The 13,563-nt window shown below is 39.4% G+C and overlaps 1 protein-coding gene across 2 annotated transcripts in view; it reads right to left on the bottom strand.

Moving 5' to 3' along the window:
- The window catches only part of EP300 (E1A binding protein p300), a 61,200-nt gene that overhangs the window by 9,194 nt on the left and 38,443 nt on the right, over positions 1 to 13,563 (bottom strand). For both annotated transcript variants that reach the window (XM_041481710.1, XM_041481712.1), the window contains 10 exons: positions 13,152 to 13,270; positions 11,708 to 11,947; positions 11,068 to 11,156; positions 8,530 to 8,610; positions 6,359 to 6,415; positions 4,855 to 4,932; positions 3,725 to 3,792; positions 2,936 to 3,086; positions 2,249 to 2,395; positions 1,052 to 1,165 (listed from right to left, as the gene is read on the bottom strand). In XM_041481710.1, coding sequence (XP_041337644.1) covers positions 1,052 to 1,165; positions 2,249 to 2,395; positions 2,936 to 3,086; positions 3,725 to 3,792; positions 4,855 to 4,932; positions 6,359 to 6,415; positions 8,530 to 8,610; positions 11,068 to 11,156; positions 11,708 to 11,947; positions 13,152 to 13,270 — 1,144 coding nt within the window. The remainder of the gene's footprint in view (positions 1 to 1,051; positions 1,166 to 2,248; positions 2,396 to 2,935; positions 3,087 to 3,724; positions 3,793 to 4,854; positions 4,933 to 6,358; positions 6,416 to 8,529; positions 8,611 to 11,067; positions 11,157 to 11,707; positions 11,948 to 13,151; positions 13,271 to 13,563) is intronic.

Below are 13,563 nucleotides of genomic sequence, written 5' to 3'. Positions count from 1 at the left end.
AACCATCCTTGCCCTGTTGAGAAACAGCTCTGCAGAACCCTCCCCAAACCCTGGGAGCTGCAGTCAGTTGTCATTCCTTCTGCCTGAGATTGGAGAGATGATACTGCAAGACCAAGACTGTTCTCCCAAAATGAGAACCTGACGTTACCCATTAGCACAGAAAACAGCATTAAGTAAAGCTGAGGCTTGAGCTCTAAGCAGCAAATGTACAGACTCACAGATTAGAAGATAGACAATAAAAAAAGCAGAAAGAAGCCTAATCTATGCTTTTGAAGTAATAAAGAACACACCACCTCACTGAGGTACATGCATGAAGATAGTATGCATGAAGTACATGCATGAAGCTTACCTCCATTTCAACTCCCCTAACTTTTCTCATCAACTGCTTTAAATAATAGTCCCTAACAATTTCTCCACAAATAACTTCATCAACCTGCACTAGGTACCTTGACAATAGAGTGATGTTTATTTACTTCACTGGCCTTTATACTTCAGTAATCATGGAAATTTAATTTCCACCTTTTTTGTTACTGCAGTTGTTCTGTGTTCTTCTGTGCTGTCCAAGTATATTTTCTTCTTTCTTTCCTAACTCTTCAGTTTCTCACATTTTCAACTACTCAAGATTTTTAGTGGCATTATACAACTGTTACAGAGTTAACCAGTACAGACAAAACACGCAACTTTTTCCTTATAAACAAGGGTAAGAACTTACTTGCTTAGCCCAAAGGAATGACCTAATTGAAGCCATGGCATTACCCAATGACAACATTTTATGGGCTGGAGAAGGGGCTCCCTATTTCTACTTAGACTTTAAGAAAGTTTCACATAAATTTGGAAACACAAAAATAGCTGAAGCAGAGGCCTCCCCTGAAAAGCCTGCAATCCCTTCTTCTCTTCTCCTTTTTAAGTGTACACAGTTGTTTTCAAGTCATTCTACCACAAGTTGATACTTAGGCACCATACTCTTTACTATAGGATGTAGTAATTTAATTTGCAACAAGAACTACTCAGCACAAATGCTGTACAGAAGAAAATAGTGTAAGATACTTACCCTAGTTTCTTAACATATTCTAGATATCCAATTAGTATTTCATGGTAGACAGCAGTCCTCAAGCATTTAGGGCGGAAGAAATGAACACTGTCAAGGTAAGATATATACACTCGCCTAAAAAAAAAAAAAAAACAACCAAAAAAAAGCATGAGAAAGGGGAGAGATTTTGAAGTAATTCTACAAGTTGATTAATGCTATTTTATACATCTGAAACATCCATTACAACAGCAATCTGCAAAGCCTGTGATCCTAATTTACCTCCAGAAACTTGGCCTTCTTTTGATATCCTAGCCTCATCTCCCTAAAACTATTCAACCCCTTCCTTGAAAACACAGATGAGTGATCCTTAAGGCAACACTGTCTTCCAGCCAGCATCCCCAGTAAGAAACAACTCTAACATTACAGAAGCTACTTTGTTTCTGGAACCTAACAGCACTAAGGGTCTCACATAAGCAACAGGGAAGCTCTACATAGAACTACAGGAGGTTCATCCAAAGGAGAGAGTACCAAGGTGTTGCGGTGTGTTGTCATGGTGTGCCTCAGTTTCCCCGGTCCCTCCCGTGAAGTTTCCTTCCCCAGGTGGTGTGTCAATCACCTTTCCTTTCACCCACCTTGACTCCTGCTGGGCACAGTCTATCAACCCAGAAATTCAGGGGAGCATCGAATGATTGGCAGGTTCAAAGGATGCTCTCCATCCCCTGGGGGGTGATTGGCCCATCCAGGTGTCCCTGTCACCTGAGACCCCCTCCCCCCGTACCTGGTTGTGCTCCCTGTGTTCCCCCTCCTCCCCCAGGTTAAAAGGGTGAGCACACCATGCGCTGGGGGTTCTCGTGGAGCTGTTCCTGGATTCAGAGGCCATGCGGCCCAGAATAAAAACTCTGGATTAAACCCTCCATCAGGACCCACTCCTTCCTTCACCATCACCTTAAAGGTTTCTCCAGGTCAGGGAGGCCTGAGGAGTGACCCTCTTCTACCAACAAGCTCCAGCCGTAAGCACTGGAGCTCGGGACATGCCTGGACTCGTCCCCACGTGCTCAGCAGCAACTCACAGCGAGCCAGAGCTCTCTGGGGTGCAAAACACCACAGGTGCCGCTGTTCGGCTCTGCAGCAGGGACCAGGCAAGCCAAGGCAGTCCCGTTCAGTAGTACTGGTAAAATCCAATATCAAGGTAAAAGAGACTTTTGTGGGGTTCCTCACCTTTGATTGGGTGGAGGGCAGTCTGAGCCATACTCCTGCACGTGCATCCCAAAGAAGCACAAATCCACACCATCAATTTCCTCAAAAGCAAAAAGCGCTTTTGTTCGGTACGGGAAAGACTCTGCCATCTCTCCACTGTCTACGAACCTGCAGACCAGAGGGTAAAGTGGAATACCAAATGAATTCACATATCAGAGACTGCATGTTACTAGGTGAAAGCAACAAAGATGAGAGCTACTCTAGGTGTAATGTTAGTGCCATTTGAAAGTTAAATGTTTACAGACTACTCAAATATGAGGCACCCACTTTTTACTGTGAAAAAGACAAAAAATTATTATGCTGCTGGAACACCTGTTTGTCACTACTTGGCTGGTGATGATGTTTTGAACACAAAAGTTTTTTGACTGCATATTTGAAAAAAATTCTTCATTAAAAGGACTGTCAAGTATAGAAAAAGGCTACCCAGGGAAGTGTTTGAGTCACCATCCCTTGGGATATTTAGAAGATGTGTAGATGTAGCACTTGGAGACATGGTTTAGCAGTGGCCTTGGCAGTGCTAGAGTAACAGTTGGACTCAAGCTTAGAACTATTTTCCAACCTAAATTATTTTATGTAATCAACTGTATAATGTAAGTGCAAACAGCTCCCACTTCCACAAGAAGAAAGCAAAATTAGAAACGAGCATACCTTGCTTTCATTCCTGGTTTTACTTCAACAGTTTTGTCAGATGCGTGCACCACCCTAACTGTGACCTCTCCTGCCTCAGGGTGATTCTGTCGTCTTAGGAAATCATTGACTCTGTTCTCCAGGAAGGTACCAAGTCTTGTAGCTGGTAATCCTGCAGGAGGAAAATACAGCTCTAACCATATACAAAACTGAACTGTTCATATGTGATTTCTCACTCAGATGTTGGATGAAAAATTACTTTTAACGCATGCACTATGCTAGCATAAATTAAAGCTTTATCTACCACTTCTAGATGGGGTGAGCTGCTTTTGCCCTGCAGGCACATTTATGGCTTATACATTATTTAAATGAATAAAGAATCTGTATTTCTATCTTGTCTTAAAAGTCAATCACAATTAAGGCTTCTCCTGAACAGATGTTATTAATTACTTAAACTGGATTACAAAACACTGCTTTCAGACACATTTATACAAGCAGACATTGCATTTGGAAGTATATTGTGTCTATAAAGTCATACTAGCCAAGTTAGTATCGCCACTTACCAAAACAATATATTTCATTAATGGAAGTGCTCTAAAACAGTTTGTGAGCCCTCTAAAACAGAATGTCAACTAACACTACCACCTGTGAATGCAAACACTGAACACTACAGAACTGATGGTCAAAATTGACCAAAAGTATCCTCCTTGAGCTCTTAAAAAACTTAGATAAAACACAAGCATAAAAGCCACCTCTTCCTCATCCTTAATATATCATTTAAATTTTTTGGTGCAAGTATCAGAATCTTACTTTTAGCAGAGAATTTGTTCTCTTTCCTGGTTCGTCCTGTTTTCTTTAGGCAGCCATCACAGACGAAGCTGAAGCAAAAAAAAAAAAAAAAAAAAGACAAAAAAGACAAAGTGAAGTCACCCCAAGTCAGACCACCAAGTTCTCTAGCATCCTACCATTCGAAGCAAAATCTTTCACCAGGTCTTATCTGATCTGGAAAAGACCTTAACTGAAATTTGAAATAAAAGCACAAAGAACAGCCCAGTTGTTTCAGAGCTGCAGAGGAGGATCTAAGCTCCAGGTGCTGCACGCCCTATCAGTTGCTGACATCACCACTGGAAAGCCCAGGGAAGTGTCCACTGGCAGGTCTGACAATATCAGCTCAAAGTATTCTTGGTGCAAATAGGCTCAAACTGCTGTCTCGGATGATGAGACACCACAACACCAAGCATAAGGCTGATTTTTTTTCTAAATGCCCAAATGCACTGTAGACTGAAATGATTCTGTGATTCTTCTTCACTTAAAGGACATCCACCCTGTTCTGCAGCAATGAGGATGGGACAACAGAACGCTAAACTGACACTCTTTGGACAAGAACTGGGACATTTAAGCTTTTATAAAACTTAATCAACATATAATTCATCATTATTTTAAGTTTTTAAATCAATCAGAAGAAAACACATGTTGATCAAGAACCATGGAGCATCCAAATAAAACTGTATTTTTTAAATTTAAATTTAATCTGATCACTGAGGTCAAAAAAGTTGATTCCCCTGTTAAATCCTTGTTACAAAATTTTTTTAAGATGATGAAGCAGTATGATTTGTACAGAAAACAGACCAGGCTGAAACTGTTACCAGAACTAAAAATATCTTTTCGTGAAGGGCTAGCACCTCTAAACATAAAAGGCTGAAATGTTCTTTTCCACACAAAGAAGCACTGGAAACATTAAAGATTAGAGAACTTGACACACAACACTGTAAGATATACTGTCTAAATTTGATATTACCCTATAGATTGCATAAAATTTTCAGGGAATGTAACTTCTTCCATTAAACAGTCTTTTAAATATAACCAATATAAGGAAGTTTATGCATGAGCTCTACCAAATAGTTAATACGCTATCTACTTAATAAGGAGAAATTCCTCACCCAGAAGGCCAGATTATCTCATTATGAAGAACACAGATCTGGTGCATTTTTCTTCCACACTCTATACATTCAACAAATCTGTACAAGGCAAAAAAGGCAAAGGGAAGCAAAGGTTAGTAGTATCATTGCTTGCTTGGGTATTTTGTAGTATTTCATTAGAGCACTTCTAGCATTTAGGCCTTGGAGTCTATTTAACACAGAGGGAACATCTATGCTGAGAACAGCCTTCAGAACAAATTAAGAACCTGCCAGCTCAAGTCAGGCAGACTATGCAGGGACACTTGATTACCATTTGCTTGTCTTACCACCATCCACTCATTTTTTTTCAAGTGAAGCCCTTTTAAGGATAAAATCTGTGAACTGCTTGTTGCTACAAAGAGTAGAGGAAAATGGATTCACACATGTCAGAAAGGAAGAACCAGGTGAAATACTTGGCTGTTAATTTGCCCTACTATGCTTGAACCCTGGAGTATATTGGAAATACACTGCAGAAAGGTGGGAAGGAAGAACCAGAAGCAAATACTGAAGTCACCTTCAGAAAATTAGCAGAGATTTAAGGACAACTGAGATACATCACATGGTTTAGTTCTCAGATGTTGGTTAATATAATAATCCAAAATACCTAAGGCTGCTTCAGGTATTGGGACAATCTGACTCCTTTTATACACGCCTGTCTAAAAGTTTGAGACTTGGAATGAATAGTTGTAATCTATGTAGAGCATGTGGTATCACACTGTAAGTTAGCCTTCTATTCTATCTTCACTTTAACAAAGGGAAAGACAAGTTATGAATCAAGCTACTATTCTCTCCTTCCCACAGCCCTCGTAAAACAGAAGAACTGGCTGACCCTTGTGCCTTTAGAAGGATGGTGTGGAAACAATAAATATCCTTTTTCCTCATTCATTTGAGAACTGAGATAATGTCTGCAAAATAGCAGCATAGGTATATGAAGCAGGACCCTGTAAAGCAGCTTCAAAAAAACTGCTCAGGAATATCAAGAAAAGCAGCTGAGTCACCATCATCTTAATGTTACTGAATGACTACAGTTCTGCTTTCAGAGCAGTACAGAATAACTGGCTGGTTCAAAATATAGCAACTTTTCCTTCTACTACAGCTGCCTGTAAAATGCAGCAACTACACACAGCAACAGCACTAAGAGCTACTGCCAAATGACTCAAATCAGTTCTGAGACCTGACCATTCACCACAACATAGTTTCAAAGCAAAGCTATCATCCTTCTGTTGAATCTACATGCAAGACAACAAAATGGAGTCATTTCAGCCCATACATCCAGTGTCAGTGTTTCTCAAGCACAGCCACAGTGGCTTGCGTTCTCAGCACTGAATGCCAGATCTGCTGATTACTGAGCAGCCCCTACCAACTAACAGAGCTACATGAAATTGAAAACATTCAAAGACAAAGCTGATGGTGAGTGAATAATAGGTATCTTACAAAGTATTTATAATAAAATGAGGATCATTCAAAGAGTGACAGCAATACTTACAGCTCAGGATCCAGTGTATCATTTTTCCTTTTTGAAAACTGTTCTTTGTTTATTGTGCTATGGAGAAATAGGCAATAAAACTCAGTTTTAACACAAGACAACAAACATTCATGCAATACCACACCTATCCACAAACCAAGACAAAACTTACAAGCAGAGGTTTTATACACTCACTGGCACTACAAAGAAAGTAATTCTATTTTACACAGTGACAGACAACTGAAGCGTATGCCACTCCATTTTGTCTGTGGAAAACATTTTTCTCTTGTAGAGAGCAACATTGTTCCCTTATTCAGTTTTACTAAAGGATGAATATTAAAGCTTGCTGACAATTCAAGTTTTGGATAGGTCTGATCAGTATTTAATGGTGAAAAGACTACTTTATATGCCTCTTGTATTCTGTAGGCAGAATTCCAATTATCTTTGATTACTGAGAAAGGTAGGTTATCTTCTTTCACATTCCCCTAGCCCTCCTCCTACATCAACTTCAAAGGATAAATTTCAGCTTCCAAACCCTGCAACCCCAGCCCAGCCACTACTATACATTATTTCTACCTTCTCTACATCAGTTTCAAGGCCTAAAATTTCAACTTTTTGACAGAAGTTTTAAATGACTTGGTTCAGAACATACAATACTCAAATCTGTGAGAATTTACCCCAAAGAATGTTCTGCATAACATAAGAAGATCAGCATGTCCCTCCCTGAGAAGCAATGACAGACCCACTCCAACTTGCATGAGATTAATTAACCTATCTCCTCTTATTTCAGTATTTATTCTGAATTGTGCCACCTGCAGAATACTTGAAGCTCCTTATAAAATAAATGATGAAGTTAAATATCTCAACTACCTCAAATTATTCTTATAATATGGTGCATGGAACTTAAACAGGACCCACCATGTATATTCCTATTATGAACTCTATGACTCTATATTGAATACATTTTGGATCTTTGCTTCTACTAGAATAGCAATCCATCTATCCACAGGGACATGAAATGGCCCATTGTACTGACCAGCACACAACATTATTTCTTCCTTTTTCCTTCCAGAAAGGTAGGTCACAGAATCCTAGGATGGTTTGGGCTGGCAGGGACCTTAAGAGATCATCACCCCCTGCCACTGTCAGGAACACCTTCCACTAAACCAAGTAGTTCAGAGTTCGATCCAACCTGTCCTTTAACACTTCCAGTGATGGGGCATCCAGAACTTCTTTGTGCCATCTGTTCCAGCGCCTCACCACCTTCACAGTGAAGAACTTCCTTGTATCTATGCCCAACCTCCCCTCTTTCAGTACATCATCCCAAGCCCAAACAGATACTTCCAGTACTGCTCTGTATGCATCTATTAGTGCATCCAGGATCTGGTTCAAAATGAAAGTTAACTCAGTTTGTCCAATTACCAACTTGAACAACTCTCCCTCTGGCTTTAGACTTTTCCTGAATTCCTCACGTTTTTCTACCTGCAGGGTTGTTGCACTGCCTTCCTCCAAAGGGATTTCTTGAATAGCTCAAAGAGTAACTGCTTGGCTCTCATTTGTCCCTCAAGGACTTCCTTAGCCTCGAAAAAATCTATTTCAAGATCTTTTTGAGGGAAGGTATGAGGAGAATACAGCAAAATGAGAGACTGTGACAACAGTTTGCCACTAACATGGTAAAATCTATGCACAGCCTTTTATTGTGACTTCAACTACTGCACAGCATTCCTCATAGGCAGATGGCATTCCTCTAGTGAAATATTTGTGTGGCAAAAGGAGGTTGCCTGCTTCTGGTTTGGATGAAAAACAACCTGATGTTGAATACAAGTTTAATGGCATAGCTAGGGTATAAAGAAAATGGTACATTTGATATTTCAAGCTATGTCTGTCACATGCTTGCCTGCAGGCATGGTTATTTTTCTGCAGTAGAACACTTCCACTTTTTTTTCAGGGAAAAAGCCATTTTCTTCTTTCCTTTCTATTGGTACAGTTGCAATTTTAAGCACTAAGTGCTTATTTTTCACTAGTTCAGTCAGTCCAGGTTAAAAAGACAAGCACAAGTCCAGGCTTTTATGAAGGATGCATCATCCACCTTCTACTAAAACCTGGAGCTGAACCCCTCTTGCCTACAGAAGGCACTGTAGGCCATGATACAGCTCACCAAAGCACAGCCCAAGCAAACACAAATAACTCACGTTTGAGGTTGTGATGGGTCATCTCCCAGAGAAACGCTCTCCCCTTGGATTTCGTTGAAGCACTTCTCACAGAAATGATACCTGTCAGCAAGAAGGCCATATTTGGGTGAACTGCTCCGTCCACACAACACAGCCCAAGTCAAGCAACGGAGCCACCAATCACAGCAGGCCAAGGAAGGGACAGGAGCAGAGAGCAGGTCATCAACGGCGACAAGGATATTCAATGATGCAGATTTATGGGCCCCACATTGTGTTTGGTTGGTTTGGATTTTTGGTTTGGATTTTTTTTTTTGCGCAATCAAAGCCAAGTGCAGACAATGACAAGCATGAAGGAGAAATTAAAAAAAATAACACACACACAAACAAAGAAATGGGAGTTTGCAGGACAAAAACAAAAACATAGAAGCAAGACAAGACAACACAAAGCAGAAAGCCAAGGCAAAGCACAGATTAGCATTAAATCTCTCAAATGGGTTCACAAGCAGCAAACGATAAAAACAAATTAGAGTATTCCATTTTAGCATACCCATACCCTCTTCATTTTAATAATCCATGCCACGTACAGCAAAGAATTAAAATGAGACAGGGGAAAGAGCAGAAGGAAGGAGGAACTGCTACTCTGACTTGTACATCAGCACAGCAGTTCTGTTGGGAGGAGGATCTGCAGGAGATCAATGGAAGAGAGGTAGTCTTCCATCTTAAACGTATAAATGCTAAAAGGTCACAGAATTCTCTCCCAGTTGAAAGGAAAAGCTAAATACCAGAAACTTTAGGAACAATAAAATCTGTCCTTAAAATTCTTACAGACTAATAGAACTGTCAAAATCCATGTTAACTAACATTAACTAGACACATAATGCTCTACATGGATATGACTCTGTCATAGCCCAGTCTGCACACAGAACAGTCCAGCCATCACTACAGCAAGCATTACAGAGAAAGATTTCATTTGTACTTCAATAAAATAGAGATTAATTCAAGATTCTACCCTAGCCTTCAAAAATGTTCTGAAGCTGTGGCTTCTCCATTATAAGGCATGCTAATTGAGTGCACAAAAAAGCTAAAAATAGAAATAAAAAAACTCGAACAAGTTCATTACAAAGCCATGCTAATCTATGTTATTAGCAACTGTTAGGCTAAAAAGACAAGTCTCAACCTCCTTTTCCAGTTTTCATCTGAGATAATGCAGAGAACAGTACTTCTGGAATTACACATTTCAATCTACAGATATGTGCATCTGTATATATGATGTACTCTAGAAGGCACACGTAGGCACCTGTTACAATGCAAACATTCCCTTCTAACATTTGCAAACATGTCAAATGTCAGATTCCTGAACAATATCTTGCTGACAGGTCTTTTGGTTCATCTAGTATTTGCCTATAGACAAACATAAGCAGAAGATACTGACATGACAAGCTCTACTCTACATGCAAGTCTAAAACTGCAGTAGCTATTGTAGGGTATTACAGGACTGAAGAAGTAGGAGAAGTTTAAAACCCACAATTTGCTGCTATAAACCTTGATGAAGTTTTCAAAGGTTAAGACGTAACGTGTATAATCTTTGATTGCTTTTATCTGACCAGGTGCTTAAAGAAACTAAAATTCTTGGAAAATTTTGGCTTTCAGGTAAAATCTTTTGTGTTTTTGTCATTCTAGTTTGTTTTGGGGCTGTTTTTATTGTTTGTTTGAGGTTTTGGAATGAAGGAAGTGCAGGAACTAAATAAATTGATGGATCTTGGAGTTAAGCAATTCTCTGCTCTAACAGGTTCATTCTGATGACAGGCAAGGGAATTGGGAATGTTAAAATCTGTGTTTGCCTGTTTCTTCCTGCCTCATTCCCCCTGAGATGACCTTCAGAGATGACTAGCAAGAAACCTCCTTTCAGAAGTCAAGTAAGTTTAAATCCTTTAATAAACCCCAAGTAAAAAAGGATACTCAAAAGAGCTGTAGAAAGGCCAGCATGTTACAGAGCTACTGAGAGCTACTGACAAGACAATTCCCTCTAAGAAACTTTGTGAGAAAAAGCAAGCCTCAATCTGCTGAAGATCTGAACACACAGATCTTCCAGTTAAGATGTGCAATACAGAAGTAAGTTTGCTCTTCGGCATTAAAATCACAAGAAAAACCAAAGACTTGCCAAAACCAATATGTATTATGAGCATTAATACACTTTCTTCATAGTCTGCTCAGTGTTCTGCATGAAAAACACTGCTGCACAGTAGGAAGTAAAAGCAACAGACTTGTACATATGATTTGTAGGTAACTGAAGATTTAATTAAATGCAGGATCAAAATGTAGTAAGACATCACATTTTTGCAAACAAGGGAGGAAAGAGCAAAGGCTGCAGTGAACTTTTGCTCAAAGAAATAATTATTAGCACACAAGGCAAACTATTCAAGAGCACTTCCAGCAAAAAATTTTGTCGTAAAACATAAAGGTGTACACATATAAAGAGGGTGTCTATGTAAATACATGCATGCCTATAACAGATTGATTGCAGCATGCACAAAACTGCACCAGCTGAGTTTTCCTTACCTGTTCTGGTAACTGTAGTAAGTGGCATCTCGAGGGATGGTGCATAGCTGTTTGCCATAGCAACACAAAGTCTGTGGCGAGAACTCCAACTGCAAAGAGGAATGGGTTCCCTTAGTACTCACACATTTTCACTTGCTCTCCATGGGAAGCAAGTGTGACCCAGACAGTGAACACTTCCACCTTACTCTGTGCACGGATCTCTGTGTACAGCAAAGTGTACAAGGTGCTAGTCACAAAAGACCTTGAGTGGGCTGTTATTCTCAAGTTAACTCTTCTCCAAAGACAGAAAGCACATCAAAACAAGGGAAAGAGAATTTCAATATACAGTGAAATACAGAACTTCTGAAGGAATAAAACCACACCTGTTTAATTTGCAATAGCAAAAGTTTGTCCTAAACAAAATAAGCCCTCTGTTGCTGACTTTTCTTCCCCCAAGGGCTTACATACAAATAGATTATTTAAGGACTAGATAGAATTAGAAGATCCACAAAATGCTCAAATTCAATTACTCAGGATTGCTAAATCCTGGTAAACTTCAGAAATTTTTGACACACCGTAACTGACAACAACTGCAACTGCTATATTTTACCCCTTCAATTCAAGGAAGCAAGAAACAGACTAAAGATGTTTACTTTCTTACCTTTCTTCCACAGCAATAACCAAGGCTCTGCATAACTGGGTCAATTTCTTGCTCAAACACCTCTGCCAGTTTGGAACAGTACTTGTATACCCGGGATGTTTTGCGGTTATACAACCAGGCATTATTGAACATGAGCCAGATGTCATCTACATACTGCCATGGCTCCTGATACTGTCCTGTGTCCAGCTTTCTCTTGATAGTAGAAAGATCCATGGGGTTCTTCACTATGTCAAAATAATCCTGCAAGAAAAGGCAGCACATCAAAAACCCTCCTAGAGAACTATGTTGTAACATGACAGCATGTGCATTCTCAGCCTATAAATTCTCATCAAGAAAAACAGGTTCCTCCCTGACTTGATTGTCAAACTGCTTGTGACACACAGAATGCAATCCCTACGTAATACCATATAGTTCCCCAGTGCTTTCTTTTCATTATTCCTTTATTTCTCAGGTGCTGTTGCTCATTCACAACTAATGACATCAAGTCACTCTAATTTTAATCAGGAAAACAAGTACTACAAATAGTAGAAAATGCAAATGTTTTTGCAGCCATAGTGATCCAAAGACTTACACAAGAACAGTAATATAAAGTGACTGTTTTCAGTAGCCCAGAAAACCTAACAAAAATAACTTTATTCTATGATAATTCTATGTCTCCTCTAAAGAATGCCTTTTTCCAATCCACCATTGATTACAGTGCAACATCTACAAAAGTCTGCAGAATGACAGTCAATTGAAAGCTTGTTAAAAATATTAGCAAGTGTATAAATGCTTGTAATAGAGGAGGCCTTGACATCTTGCAGCATCTGCCTTAAACCCCCCACACCAATAGCAAATAACTCAGGCAAAAAACATTGCCTGAAACACCTAAAAAGGACTTCTACATCTATGTATTTGTTTATATTTTGTAAACTTGTGTGGTCAATTCAGAGAGTTTAAAAACACAGATCCCTGAATGATAGTTGTCTTCTCAAGACAATTCTAAAACAAGCAGAAAATTTAATGTAAACAAACCTCTAACTTAAATTGTTTCTTCCTTTCCTATAACAAATAACAATCACTAATGGACATTTTAAGTGTGTTTTATCTGCCTAATTTCCCACATCTTTAGAAAAGATTTACACATGATGAGGAACAATTATGAAATTCAGCAATAAGAGCATCACAACATGAAGCAACAACCATAAAAAGGTCATACAGCCCTGGGGTTCTGTTGGTAAATCATTCCAGTGCATGCTATATCTGCTTATTTAGTAAAAGGAACACAGAACCAAACAAACTTCCCTAAGTCAGACCTTGTATCTTCCACTGCCTAAGTTAAACCTCTCCAAACACATCAATATGAAGATGTTAAGGAGACAGATGTAAGCTGCTCTCAAACAGGTATGTCACAATACAGTAGTTTTGAATTAAAACCAGGAAATTATCTTGCTAAGACACTCACAGGAATTCCTAGTAGTTGGGGATCCACAGGCTGTCGAAATGGAAGAGACTCCGGATCCTGACGGTAAAGTGCCTCCAGTGTTGGCATAAGTGCCTGCCGCAACTCTTCTGGCTTGAAAACTTTGGAAAACAATCAACATTAGAAAGATAGCAGAAACAGCTGGAAGGAAGAAACCTGCTAGAAAATGTGATGTCTGTGGAAAAAGACAGACAGTGGGTTTAAGGCACTTAAGCACTGCTTGTTTATCCTCTGCAACAGTGAGTCCCGAGGAGGATATTAAAATGATCACCTGAAGAAAAGGCGATCATAAGATGACATTGATGAGTAGAGATGGTTCACATTCCAGATACATCCCCTCTTGGAGGCCCCGAGAAAAATATTGTCTAGAGAATCTGTAACTGAGTATTTCAAA

The sequence above is a fragment of the Pyrgilauda ruficollis genome, unplaced genomic scaffold (genome assembly GCF_017590135.1).
Source record: "Pyrgilauda ruficollis isolate IOZ18807 unplaced genomic scaffold, ASM1759013v1 scaffold56, whole genome shotgun sequence".
In the NCBI taxonomy this organism is placed as follows: Eukaryota; Metazoa; Chordata; class Aves; order Passeriformes; family Passeridae; genus Pyrgilauda; species Pyrgilauda ruficollis.
This window is presented reverse-complemented; position numbering and strand designations above follow the sequence as displayed.